The sequence below is a fragment of the Myotis davidii genome, unplaced genomic scaffold (assembly GCF_000327345.1).
Source record: "Myotis davidii unplaced genomic scaffold, ASM32734v1 scaffold771, whole genome shotgun sequence".
NCBI classification, from domain to species: Eukaryota; Metazoa; Chordata; class Mammalia; order Chiroptera; family Vespertilionidae; genus Myotis; species Myotis davidii.
The window spans coordinates 754,772-768,198 of record NW_006282668.1 but is presented as its reverse complement, the minus strand read 5'-3'; the positions used below and the strand labels follow the sequence as shown (position 1 = coordinate 768,198).

The 13,427-nt window shown below is 42.4% G+C and overlaps 1 protein-coding gene across 1 annotated transcript in view; it reads left to right on the top strand.

Moving 5' to 3' along the window:
• The window catches only part of TOM1L1 (target of myb1 like 1 membrane trafficking protein), a 48,823-nt gene that overhangs the window by 23,547 nt on the left and 11,849 nt on the right, over positions 1-13,427 (top strand). Inside the window, exons 9-11 of the mRNA XM_015560752.1 lie at positions 9,924-10,057; positions 11,629-11,686; positions 12,083-12,262. Of these exons, the coding sequence (XP_015416238.1) occupies positions 9,924-10,057; positions 11,629-11,686; positions 12,083-12,262 (372 nt within the window). The remainder of the gene's footprint in view (positions 1-9,923; positions 10,058-11,628; positions 11,687-12,082; positions 12,263-13,427) is intronic.

Here is a 13,427-nt window from a genome sequence, read left to right as displayed (position 1 = left end):
TCACAAAAACAATATGTAATTATATATGTGTTTTCCGATGGTCTTAGGCGACCCCTGTGAAAGGGTCGTTCGACCCACAAAGGGGTCGCGACCCACAGGTTGAGAACCCCTGGTCTAGATGGAGGCAGTACTCAGGCTACAGGAGAAAGTGGGCAGTGCATCTGGACCGAGGAAACCATGAGCAGTTCATTGTTACTGCCGATGGCCCTCCCAGGCCTGTTTCTGTGTCTATAAATCCATGCCCTTTACTTTTTCCCCTCTAATGATTTGTTCTAATTGTCAGTGCTAAATTTTAACAAACATTTTTTACATATTAATTTTAGGAGCACTTAGAGTAAAAAAAATTAGTGTCTAAATCTTTCCCCCCCCCCGGGAAGTCAAGAACCTTATTCTATTTCTACTTTTCTCAGATTCCAATGCATTTTTCTTTGTTATCTCTCCTTTCATTTCTCAGATTGTTATGAGAGTTTAATGGAGTATCCTTAAAAAAATCCACAATTGAAGGCTTTTACAGATATAAACTTTGTGACATGTAATGTTTAACAAGCATGTTCAACTAAAATACAAAATTAAATACTCCAGTAAAAGGGTATGTGGCAGATATTTTTCAAAAAATGGCCACATTCCATTTAAGTATGTGAATCCAGTGTTATAATTTATGCCTCCTGGAGTGCACTGCAGTGCCTTTGTGTGTCAGCCTTTGGGTGCAGATGTTTGATTGAGTTTTGCAAGGGTAATGCTAATTTGTTGGTTGCTGTTTTGATGCCTGGGCTTAGGGCTGTGTGTTGCCTTGAATAGTAAAGAGACTTGGGTTATAAATCAACTTGAGAGTACTACTCAAGGCCAATCCAACTTGAATGGGTTCTGGCATCACACCAACCTGCTTATGGAGCCTAGTGAATATGTAGCTTTCTTTTTCTTTCTATGCTTTCTGTTAAAAACACATAGAAATTGGGTGTGGGGAGTGCTGTTCTTAAATTCTTTTGACAAATATTTGAGGTTTTTTTTCTTGCCATCTAAGTAACCTCATAAAGAAAACAATTTCCCTACCCACAACACTTCTAACAGCTTGCCTGTGAGGTTTTCCCTCCTCACATAACTAATTCTGACACTAATTATACTGAGTTAGGGCTCAGGCCCATGAGACCGCCCCCCCCCCACTCCCCGCCCCATCAAACGCTGCTTGCAAGTCTAGGCCCTCAGGTAACCCACACCTCTGTCTGATTTGGCTTCCTGATGAAGAGGTACACAGGATGAGGTCTTGAAGGGTCAGGAGCTCCTGTCTCCATAGAATTGGGGTGCACCACCCTCCTGGCTCCTGGATGTGTTCACTGACCCAGAAGCTCTCAGAAACCCTTTATTTATTTAGAATTCTTTCGGATATTCCATTATTGATTCAATCATTTGGCCATTGGTGTTTAAAGCAATCCTCAACCCTCCTCCCCTCCTTGGTGGTCAGGGGTGGAATGAAAGCACCAACCCTCTAATCCCAGGATTGGTCTCCTTGGCTGCAAACCCCCTTCTTCCAAGAGTCACCTCATTAGCATAAACTCTGGTAGGGTTGAAAGGAGCTTGTTATAAATAACAATAGATGCCCCTCACCCTGACCACTCAGGAAATTCCAAGGGTTTTAGAACTTTTTTGCTAGAAACTAGGGTTGAAGACCAAATCTATATTTCTTCTTATATCACAGTATCATACCTCAGTCTAAAAGAACTGGTTGAATCTATGGAGATCAAGGACAAGGAGCCTATCTGATACAAGGATCTTAAAAACAAAATCAGCAAAGCTAGATGATGGAGAATGTTTTCAGAGGTTCTCTCACACCTGTCCCAACTATTCAGATCAATGGAGTTAGAACCCCCACCTAATGCTAGTTCCCTGGCCTCCCCAGGTAACTCCAGGGGCTTAGGAGGCTTTGGCATGCTCCTGGCTGGGACATCGAGGCGGGAGGCAGTGAGGGCCCACTGGCATTGAGTGTCCCCAGGGCATATTTTGAGGGTAGGAATGCATCTGTGAAGAAGTGATAATACTATCAGAGGTCAACTGTGTGAGCTGTGAAACAGACATCTATTTCTTTTTCCAATACCAGCTAGCTAATAACCACAGTTTTTTATTTTTTAATATGTTTTCCTTGATTTTGAGAGACAGAGGAAGGGAAAGGGAGAGATAGAAACATTGATGAGAAAGAAACATCACATGTTTCTACACGTCCCTCCTGGGGACTGACCCCGCAACCCGGACATGTGCCCTGACCAGAATTGAACCAGCAACCTCTTGGTGCACGGGAGGATCCTCCGTCCACTGAGCCACTCTGGCTGGGCTAACCACAGTTTGTGAAAGCTCACGGAAGTAATAAACTTACCTCCTCTTGTTCCCCAAATCCCAGTGAAATGGCAAAAGGAATATGAAACTAAGAATAAACTCCCTCGGATCACAGGAGAGCCTAGACCATCAGGAGAGCAGAAGAGGGAGAATATTCAGTGTCCAATAATATAGGTGGCATCAGACGGAGGGAGGAACCCAGAGCCTCACCCAGGCAAAAGAAACCCTTCAGGAACTTCCGGTATGGCTATTGTTGACCAAAGAAAGTGTAGCCTATAGAAAAATTTTCTAAGAGTTTATTTGACACTTCATTTTGAAGACATGCCCAGAAGCGAAATTGCAACAGATTGAGAAAATGCTTCTGTGAATGGAGTTTGCCACTTTCTTTTCTGCATTTAGAATCAAAGAAAAAAGAAACCAGGAAGATACATAAAATGCATCACGAGGTGGGAGAAAGCATCGCGGGGAAATCAGTAGGATTGGATAAAAAGCAAAAATGGAGAAACACACCTTTTTACATTGGTGGGTACAGGATGGTTAATCATTAACATTTACAGTAGATGGAACTGGTATTTGGGGAACAAGATAACAAGGAAGGGTTCTGTGGTCTCCTGCTGTGGTGATCTTGTGCTCTGGGGCCTGCGGTTGTGCCAGCGAAGGGTCTAGAAAGAAAATTCCTGCGACATTGCAAAGCTGTTATCCTGGATGCATAAGAACAGGACAGGGCTCACTCGCGGTGAAGACTGGCTTTGCCTACGGCAGCTGGAGGCCTGGGAGTTGACTGCCTGCTGTGGCTCGCCCAGCTAGCAATTTCTGATCAGACCCTCCTGTGTGGTTACTTTTGGTCACTGAGCTTGTCAGGCCTGCCTGCCATGGGTTCCCCCTGAGCTTGTCAGGTTCATGGCATAGGCCCCCATTTTTGTTCACACTGTAAAGGACAGGGACAAGGACTGTCCCTCAATGAACTGGAGGCTTTCAAGGAGACCCGGAACCTCAGCAGACAGAGGAAAAAGGACCAGAATTCCCCAGGGTTTCTAAGCATGGAAGGCAGGGAGTCTCGTTCCCAGAGATGGTGATGCAATAAGGCTGTTAGAATTCTCAGGAAATAAATACTTATTTTCCTTCTCCTCCTGAAAGTCAAGGCTGAGACACCCTTTTCCTTTGTGGTTACTGAGTGAAAGGAAACCTTTGTGTTTTTTTCTACTGTTTAAACCAACACTACCCACAGGGCCCAGTTCTCCTACGCCAGCTGGGTGTCCCATAGTACAAACCAGTTCTGACACTATCCAGCTGGTGTTAGCATTGGGACCCACAGTTAATGGCTCAGACCCACAAGCCGGCCCCCACTTCCGATGCCCATGGCACGGCCAGGCCTTCCATACCTCTGACCAACCAGCTATAATAGAAATCAGGGATTCCCAAGACCTTCTCCTGGGGGTTGATAATTTGTTAGAATGACTCACAGAACTAAAGGAAACATTTCTATCTACCAGTTCATCATAAAGGGTATCACAAGGGATGGGAATGAAGACACCCAGAAGGGTTCTGAAGACGAGAGCCTCTGTCCCTGTGGGGTTGGGGTACGCCACCCTCCTAGCACTTGGATGCATTCACCAACACAGAGGACCCCATAGTTTATGCATTTTATGGAGATTTGAGGGTTCAGAACAGGCCTCCCCGACGTGTGCCACTTTGGCATGTGCATTATTTTAAACTGAGGTTCTAGTCAAGACCCTGTAGGCTCATGAGAAATTTCTACCTCTCCCTTAAAAAAATTTAAATGAGGGGCCTTGCCCATAATAAGTCATTACTGGAGATAATGTCCTATGACCTATGTGGAGGGCAGGGCAAACATCTAATTACTGAGTATCTGCCCTTCTGATCCTCCTGGGGATGCCCTTTCCTCTGATGCCCCAAAGTGCCTTACGTCATCCTTAGCTCTAAATGCCATATACGCCTCATTTTAACTTTCTGTCACTGAACCTTTCATATAGGTGGGGTTCCCAGACAAATGTAATTAAATTTGTTTCTTTCTCTTCTTAATCTGTCTCATGTTGATCTAATTATTAGCCCAAAATAGCATCACTTCTGCTAAAGCCCACATACTATATATACTGTATACTTCTCATTTTAACTTGCTGTCCCTGACTTCCTAATGTTAGTACAGTAGGTCTCTGACTGTCTCCTGTATGTGGGGTTCCCATCTGTATGTATGTACTTACATTTGGTTATTTTCTCTTGTTAATTTGTCTCATGAAGATTTCATTGTCAGAACAGCTGGAAGAACCTTAGGAAGGCGGAGGAATGTTTCTTCCCCACAAGTTTCATCATGGGGACATGATCAATTATTAACTCTAATCTCCATCCTCTCTCCCCTTCCCAGAGGATGGAGAGTGGGGCTGAAAGTTACAAGCTTCTAATCACGGTTTGGTCTTTCTGGTGACCAGCCCCCATCCCAAAGCTGTGTAGGAACTCACCAAGAGTCCCTGCATTAGAACAGAAGATGCACCTGTCACTCGGGGATTCAGGAGCTCCGTGTCAGGAACTGCAAGGAGATTATATATATATATGAATAATTTCTTATTTCAGGAAGGGACCGTTTAGGTATCTAAACTGCATGTGGGGTCTTTGATCCAGCTCCCCTTCTTGTTCAGGCTTTGTCTCCTGCTTCCCAAGTTTATTAGAAATTGACCTTGATTATTGGAGATGGGTGCCTTTTGAGCCCTTATGCCTTTATTGGCTCTCATATCTTTGGATCGTATTTCCAGCCTTTGAAGATTTCTCATACTTTCTTGAAAGTTCAGACATGCATGTTAAAACATTTTTATATCATATCCAACTTTTTTAGGTATTTTGTTATCAGGAAGGTCTGTCTTCCTGCAATTTGTTAACATTACACCCAACCTCTACACTTGGAATTGCTTCCTGTTTTGTCTGTCGGTGCTTACCTTCTAGCAGCTGTTTTGTTCATTTGGAACCCATTCCATCTTGTTTCTTTCCATCCCAGATCCAGTGTACTCACTGGGAATCTCCTGTTCTCAAATCCATGGGGAACAGTTCAATCTTGAAGCTCTGCTAATTAAGGGGACTCCTACTTTTGTTAGACTCTTAGGCAGTAAAACTATTTTGCATAATAAACATCTTTCCCCAAAACTACTAGTGTGTTGCTTGTAGACTATGAACTTCATTATGGGGTGGGGGTAGCGGTGGGGAAGAGCTGGGATTGCTTTTAGTTTCCCAGAGAGGAATACAAAGATTCTGATGAGTTAAAGAGCGTCTGTTCTGGTCACAAGAATGAAACATTACTGCATGTGTTCTTGCATTTGCTTTCTTGGCCTTGTGCACTTGGCTTTGGACCAACTTACTCTGACCTTGAATAGCTTACTTTTCCTGTTACCTCCCATTTCAGTCTTTCTTGTTTTTGCCTAGCCCCAGTAGGAGAATGAAAGAACAGAATGTTTTCATCTTCTGCAGAATAAAGTGAGCTCAGATTTTCAAAGTATGACCAGAGAAAGCCTCACTCTAGCTTATTAGAGATGTTTCAAATCATGTGAATGTAGAATTTGATTCTGTAAGAGTAATTTGTAAGCAGTTGAGAAAAAATCCTGAGAGGAAAATTTAATAAAAGTCATCCTCCCCTGATCACTCTTACTGACTTTACCACTCAGAAACAAGTAAGGTATTAAGAGTGGAAGGGGCAGGAAGAGAATAACCAAATAATTTATAAGCATACTAGAAGCCTGGTGCAGGAAATCCCTCAGCCCGGCCTGTGCCCTCTCTCAGTCCGGGAGCCCTCAGGGGATGTCTGACTGACGACTTAGGCCAGTGGGCTTAAGCCGTCAGTTGGATATCCTTAGTGCTGCCGGGGAGTCGGGCAAGGCTCCTGCCACCACCACTGGGAGTCAATTTGCATATTAGCCTTTTATTTTATAGGCTATTGTATAGCCCCGTGGTTGGCAAACTGTGGCTCTTTGGCCCCTTGAGTGTGGCTCTTCCTAAGCCTTAGGAGTACCCTAATTAAGTTAATAACAATGCACCTTCCTATATAGTTTAAGTTTAAAAAATTCGGCTCTCAAAAGAAATTTCAATTGTTGAACTGTTGATATTTGGCTCTGTTGACCGATGAGTTTGCTGACCACTGGTATAGCCCATGGACACAGACAATAGACAGGTGAAGACCTGGGGTGGAGTGAGCTAAGGAGTTAATGAAAACAAATGTTTTCTGTAACCCAAATGTTGACAATTTTTGAAGTTGGGACAGAGTTGGAAGGGTTCTAATGAGCTGATCTTCTTGAGGATTATCTTGACAATTAATTTGTCATTCACTCAGCTGGGCTTGTAGAAGGCAGAAGAGACTGCAGGAACAAGTTAGGTTGAGAGATGTGCGGTTTTAGGGTAGGGGATAGTTTTTATTTTGAGCAGATAGAGACGTTCTCTGGGTCTCTGGCAGCCTGGGTGCGGTGCCCAGGAGAGAGGAAGTATGGTATGGGCTGATAATAGGAGTCTTGCCATGCAGATATTATTTCTAGAGAAGGCTTTCAAGTAAACGCTTCTTCCTGTATTAACTTTTTCAGGGGAGATGTTCGGACGCCTTTCTTTCCCTTTTGTATTGAGTTGTCCAGGTTGGTGCATGTGGGACAATTAGAGTCGGAGTTGAAAGTGCAGAGGGAGCTCTGGGGGAGTAGCAGGCCTCTGGATGCCAGAAGAGGAAGCCTTTAATGAGCTCCTTGTTTTGCTCCAAAGACTTTGGAATTGATTGTTCAGTTCACTTTAACTTAGAAGCCTTGCCTTCTTGTTATGGTGTAAAGGGGGGGGCAATCCCAGGGGCTCCGTGCTGGACATATGCAGCAGCAGCTGTTACTCTGTGTTTTTTGGCTCACGCCCCCTGGCTTCCCACATCCACAGTCCTGCAGGTGCCTGCTGTGGGGAACGTCTGCCCCGTCCTTCTGGTCCCTGGTGCTTGGTCTACACCGTTTCCAGGCGGCTTGGCCCTCCTCAAAGACAGACATCAATGGCAAAGATCAGAGTGGGCTGGCTTTTGAAGAGGTCTGGCGAACTCTGCTTTGCAAACCTGCTGAGGGATGTGGTGTTTCTTTCATGTTTCCTTTCTGTCTGTGCCCAGAGGGCAAAGGGAGGATCTTCACGTGATGGGGGCTATTGATGTTGGTTGCAAATTCATTTCAGATTAATTTCTACATTTTTTTTTGTTCCCAGGCCTCTAACAGCCACTGGAGTCCCTTGATCTTGACATTGCTCTAGCAAGGCTGCTAGGGAGCAAGGAGAATAACTTCTGTGCACTCCCAAACACAGGAACAAAGGAACAGTCCTCATTCATCAGGGGATTGTACTAAATGCTGTTCTGCGTTCTTGCCTTTGCATAACATTGGGTCCTGGTATTGGTGTGAAGATTACAGGAGGGTACTAGTTATCTAGTTAAGCTTCTAGTGATCCCTCCTTATGCAACCATAATGCATTTCTTGACTCTCCACTGTATGCCAGACTTTGGGGGGGATAACCCTATGAGATAGTTGGTTGTCTTTGTCTTATAGATTTAAAAAACACAAAAAAAACCTGAAACTAAAATGTAACTAAATTCCATGTGAGGTCTGTGTATGTAGGAGGCCTTTGGTCTACTGAGTCTAAAGACTCTTCTCGCTCATACCAGTGGCCATAAGTGAGCCCAACTCAGCTGGCTTGTTTTACATTGTGTCTATGGGTGCTTTCAGGGTATAATGCAGAGCGGGGTCCTTTTGACAGAGAACAGAGGGCCCACAGAGCAGAAAATATTGTAATACCTGGACCTGTAAGAAAAGGGTTGGTTAGCACAACTGAGAGTGCCCAAGCCTTTATTTAGCAAATAGGACCGTTTTCTGCCTGCACATTGCAGGTGTAAAACCCAGAATCTGGCATCGATCTGTCAGTCTCGCTTTTCACCCCCTCTTTTCACTTCCCTTTATCTTGCACATATTTTTGTTATGATTTTGTGGAGAGTAGTGGCTTTTCCCTCGGAGTCTAAATGGCAGCTGGTAATGGTTTGATTTATTTATTTAGAGGTTTCCTGTCAGAGCCTTGTAATAGATTGTTTGAGACTCTAAATGGTTTCGTGAAGCGTCAGTTTTTCAGCAGGTCTTTCTTGAGGGGAAAAATATCAGATAATGTAACAGTGCGATGACTTAGCAAGCCCCGCCGCTTTCATTTTGAACAGGGGAAACATTCCTGTGTTTTTGCGTGATGTTAGTAGACTATTACGTGGGCAAATTCCAGCCAAGGTGGATTGGAAGAAATATTACTGTCAGTGTTACACTCCTCAAGCTTACTTGGAGGTTTGCCTAGGAGGAGGCCAGTTGTAAGGCAGTAGTTTGCAAATGTCAGTGTGTATAAGAAACACTTTTGATGCTTCTTTAAAAAAAATAAAATAAAAGTAGATTCCCAGACCCCCAGCCCCAGCTGTAGATGCTTCTGAGGCTCACGGGCAACAGCTGGTTTGGGGAGTGGAGCCCTGGCTCACTGCTGGGATTCTAGGTCATTCGAATAAAGATATTATCCAGCACTCCTTTTAAAATCCTGGTTCCGTTTATCTTGGAATGTGTTGCTGTAGCTGTAAGTTTTAAATGTTTATTTAAGTAAAACAATAATGGGAAAATCACATTGCTGTAAATGTTGAACTACTTTCTATCAACTATCTCTAAGAATGACATATTTTCTGTTGTATGTTGTGCTTTGTGGCTACAGAATTCCTCACCATGCACATCTCATTTTATTTTATTTCTTTCCTTTTTATTGAATTTATTGAGGTGACTCTGGCTAACAAAATTATACAGGTTTCAAGTGCACAATTCTACAACACATCATCTGTGCACTGTATAGTGTGTTTATCTCCTCAAGTTGAGTCTCCATCCATCACCATTTATCTCCCTTTTATTCTCCCCTACCTCCCTCATCCTCCTCATTTTATTTAAATGTCAGCTCTTGAAACAGACGTGGCAAGTAGTATAGTTTTCATTTATCAAATGAGAAAATCGAGATTTAAAAAACAAGTGATGCCCTGGCCGGCTTGGCTCAGTGGATAGAGTGTCAGCCTGCGGACTAAAGAGTCCCAGGTTCGATTCTGGCCAAGGGCACATGCCTGGGTTGTGGGCTCGATCCCCAGTAGGGGGTGTGCAGGAGGCAGCCGATCAATGATTCTCTCTCATCATTGATGTTTCTATCTCTCTTTCCTTCTTTCTTCCTCTCTGAAATCAATAAAGAAATATATTTTTAAAAACAAACAAACAAGTGATGTCCCCACAGTACAGCTAACAAGCAGTCCATCTAGAAGTCCCATATTCTGCTTCTAATTTCAAGTCCTGTGTTCCATGCAGTGCACCAATTTGTCCTCATGACACCTGTTTTGATTTTTAGAGGAAAACATAATCACTTATAACTCACTGTGTTCTCACAGGAAGGATGAGCTATCCATAATTAAATATTTGGTAATCTCCCATCAGTGGCTCGAGGTGGAGGGAGTTGGTCACAGGGGTATACGGATTGGTGAATCAGTGGTCTTTATAGAACATTCCTAAGCATGGAAGAAGAAAGCTCTCTCCTCTCTTTGACAGAAACTTTACAAGACGGGTCGGGAGATGCAGGAGCGAATCATGGACCTGCTCGTGGTGGTGGAGAATGAAGACGTAACTATTGAGCTCATCCAAGTGAACGAGGATCTGAATAATGCCATCCTTGGCTATGAGAGGTGAGCAGACGGTGCAGTCTCTTCAGCCCTCCTCCAAGTCCGGTTTCACCACCAGTTACTCAGCATTCGTATTAGAGGGCCTACAAGGTGAACACTCAGGAAGATCAAGAACGGGTTCAGAACAAGGCCGCCTTCCTTCCAAGATAGGGATCTTGGTCCTGGCCTTCTGGGAGCCTGTGATATGGCCTGCGAGAATGAGCAGTGCTGGGCTCTCGAATAGATGAGTGCTATAAACAAAGTCTCAGGGAATGTGAAGTTGACCTTGAGTTTGAGATGGAGGAGAATATAGGAAGGGAAGGGAAGAGGGGGAATATCTTATGTGGAGAAAATAGTCTGTGAAAAGCCAGAGCTGCCAATGAGGACATTTTTTATGTGAATGTATAAAAATAGTTGTGCAAATAAGGAAATGGAACTTTGTTGCTCAAGGCTGGACCCGTGAAGGGTGTTCATACTCAGCACACACTAGCCTATAAGAAGCCAATGGCAGAAGTCGTCGGGAGAAAAATCACGTGTTTTAGAAAGGGAAAAATCCTTAAAACCAAGTGCATGGTTCAATGAACTGGAAGCTTTTCAACTTTAAAGTGTTTAGGTTCACAGAGTTGACGTGTCATAGAATTAATTCCATGTTTCCAAAGCCACTCTTAGCTTGCAAAGCATTTCCACATTCATCCACCTGTATTATCTACTGACCTCTTGCCCCTGAGAAAAACTTTCTGGTGAAGTGGTTGAAATAAGGATCAGGAAGACATATCCATGGTTATATGGCTACTTGATAATAATGCTGGTACTTGAACCTTGTGCTTCTACCTTCAACACTTACTCTTTTTTCAAAACCATTACTTTGTTTGTTTATTTATTTAACTATTCCTCCCTTACCCCCAGTGTATGAGCAGTATAAAATTTTAAAATGTTATAAAAGCTCAATATTGTTAGTAGGTATCAAATGTCTTATAAAAATGAAGATAGTGAAAATATGATAAATGTATTAAAATCCTCAATGGAAAATTATAATGGCAAAATTGGAAACACTTAAGTATTTGGGAATAATAAGAAAAGTTAAATATGTGATACGTTCATAAGGTAAAATATGCAGCCACTAAAAATTAAACTTCTGAATAACTAGAAAAATGCATGCAAAGTAATTGAATTAGAAGAGAGAAATATGTAAAGTATAATTTCAATTAAGTTTGAAATAGATTAGCCTCCAGAAAAATATAGGGAGGAAATACATCGTAATGTTAAGGACAGTTTCTAGGTGATAGAAATGATTAGGGACCATTTCTAGGGGATGGAATTTTATTATTTTTAATACTTTTCCATATTCTTGCTGTTTTCTCAAAAGACATCATTCATTACCTCTATAAACTGAAAAAAGTGATTAAAGTACTTTACTGGGAATTGAGTAGTGATGAAGCTCATTGTCTTTGTTCCTAAATATTTACATATTAATAATCTGAATTTGCATATTCCCATTTTCTCCACATAAGATATTCCCCCTTCTTCCCTTCCCATATTGTAGCATTTTCTTATCCATTTTCTTTTCAATATTTCCATGTTGCTAATTCAAACAGGTTTACTCGAAACCAACAAAGGATTTTGGAGCAAAATAATCAGAGAGAAGACACCAATGTAAGTGAATAGAAATGTTATAAACTACACAATTGAATAGTTTACAAATTGTATAGTATGGAGCAAGGCTTATGTTAAAATAACTCTTAAAAAAGAGGAGACTCATTCCTTAATGATTGGGGTGGTTTTGGTGGTTAGAGTACTTGCCTCAATAACTCGATGTTATCAAGTTATTAATAAGAGGTCATTAAAAGATGCTCTAATTAAGCAGGAACCCGTGTAGAGGGTGAGATGTGATTGGTACTCATGTTGTCTCTTAAATGGAGAATTCTCCCTCAAGATGCATCCAAATAGGATCTTCTTTTCTCCAAAGGAAAGCTTCCAGGGAGAAAGCCTAAGTGATAAACGACCTGCCAAAGTTTTTCCAAATTATGTTTGTGTTTGCTTTGTTTTCAGGCTGCCACGGAACCCTCTGCCCCATCCTGTGACCTTCTTGACCTAAGCCCCAGCACTCCGAATCATAGGGCTACTCTGGAGGAGGTCAATGCCATGAATGCTGAGCTTTCACACTTAAGTAAGCAAGCATGTGGGCCTTTTAGGCCAGGAGAAGAGCTGAAGGTGAAACAGACCTCCTTGGTTTTATGATTAAATGCAACGAGAGAAGGACTGGCATCAGTCTGAATAGCAGGACTATATCAGGAGATGTAATTATTTCTTGGCCAATGGGTGTTGGGTCATGCCCAGCACAGGAAAGAGATGTGACCGGGGGAGGCGGTCCTTGAAACTCATCCCACTGGCTTAGAATCTCCTGGAATTCCCATGGCCTGCGTTGTAGACGTTTTTCAGTTCCATGGCCAGTGATTAAGTCTACTCTGAACCAACACACTATTGTCTTTGGGTGTCTCTGCCATACTACAGCATCAGATGAGGGAGTATTTGATGTAGAGAAATTCAGGAATTGTGAGGCCTTATCCACACACTGGCAAAATGTAGAGGAGGAAACACAGGCTTTTGAGTCAGAGGAGAGTCCAAGTTGAAATCCCAGTTCTGCCACCTCTTAGTCACCTAACCTCTGAGACTTTCCTACCTTATCAAGTCAGAACAATGGTTATTTTAATGGGTTTCTGTGAAGGTAAAGGAATGATGTTTATAAAATGAAATGTTGGCTTGGGGTTACTTATCTATTTTATTTGCTACGTCCTACTATTCTATCAAAAAGTCTGGGTAAATTACAAAATAAGGATAATGAGAAATGCTGATGTCCAGAAGTTTTTGCCAAACTGAAATCAGTTTGTTTTTCTATTAGGAGGTTTTTCCAGAATATTTGGTATCACTGAATTTGTGGTTTTCCTGTAACTTCCTTCATTTCTGAAATGTTGACTACTTACTTAAGTAGACCAGTGGGATGTGCGGATGTATTTCATTAAAGAGTTTTCTTACATTTATATCAGGCATTTTCTGGGGGCATAGGGGGGATAGTTATTCTCTTTGGGGTGTCTCACTTAAGATGGAAAGTTAATAATTTGGGGAGGTCAGGATAGAGCTCTGTATATACAATAGATTTTTCCTTTGGAAATTGGCAGAACAAGACATGCCAAATCTCCTTCATTCCTGATCAGTTTGGGATTTTAGAAAACCCAGCACAATAACATTTGTTACCTTCTCAACAACCTCTCCTTGTGGCAGGGAATTTCTCTCTTCCCAGTTACCCTAAACGAGGCTCTTTAATTTCTGTTTGAGGAATTTCTATAATTTTATGGTGACAGAAATCTCTCTCTCTCTTCTCTTCCACCCCGCCCCC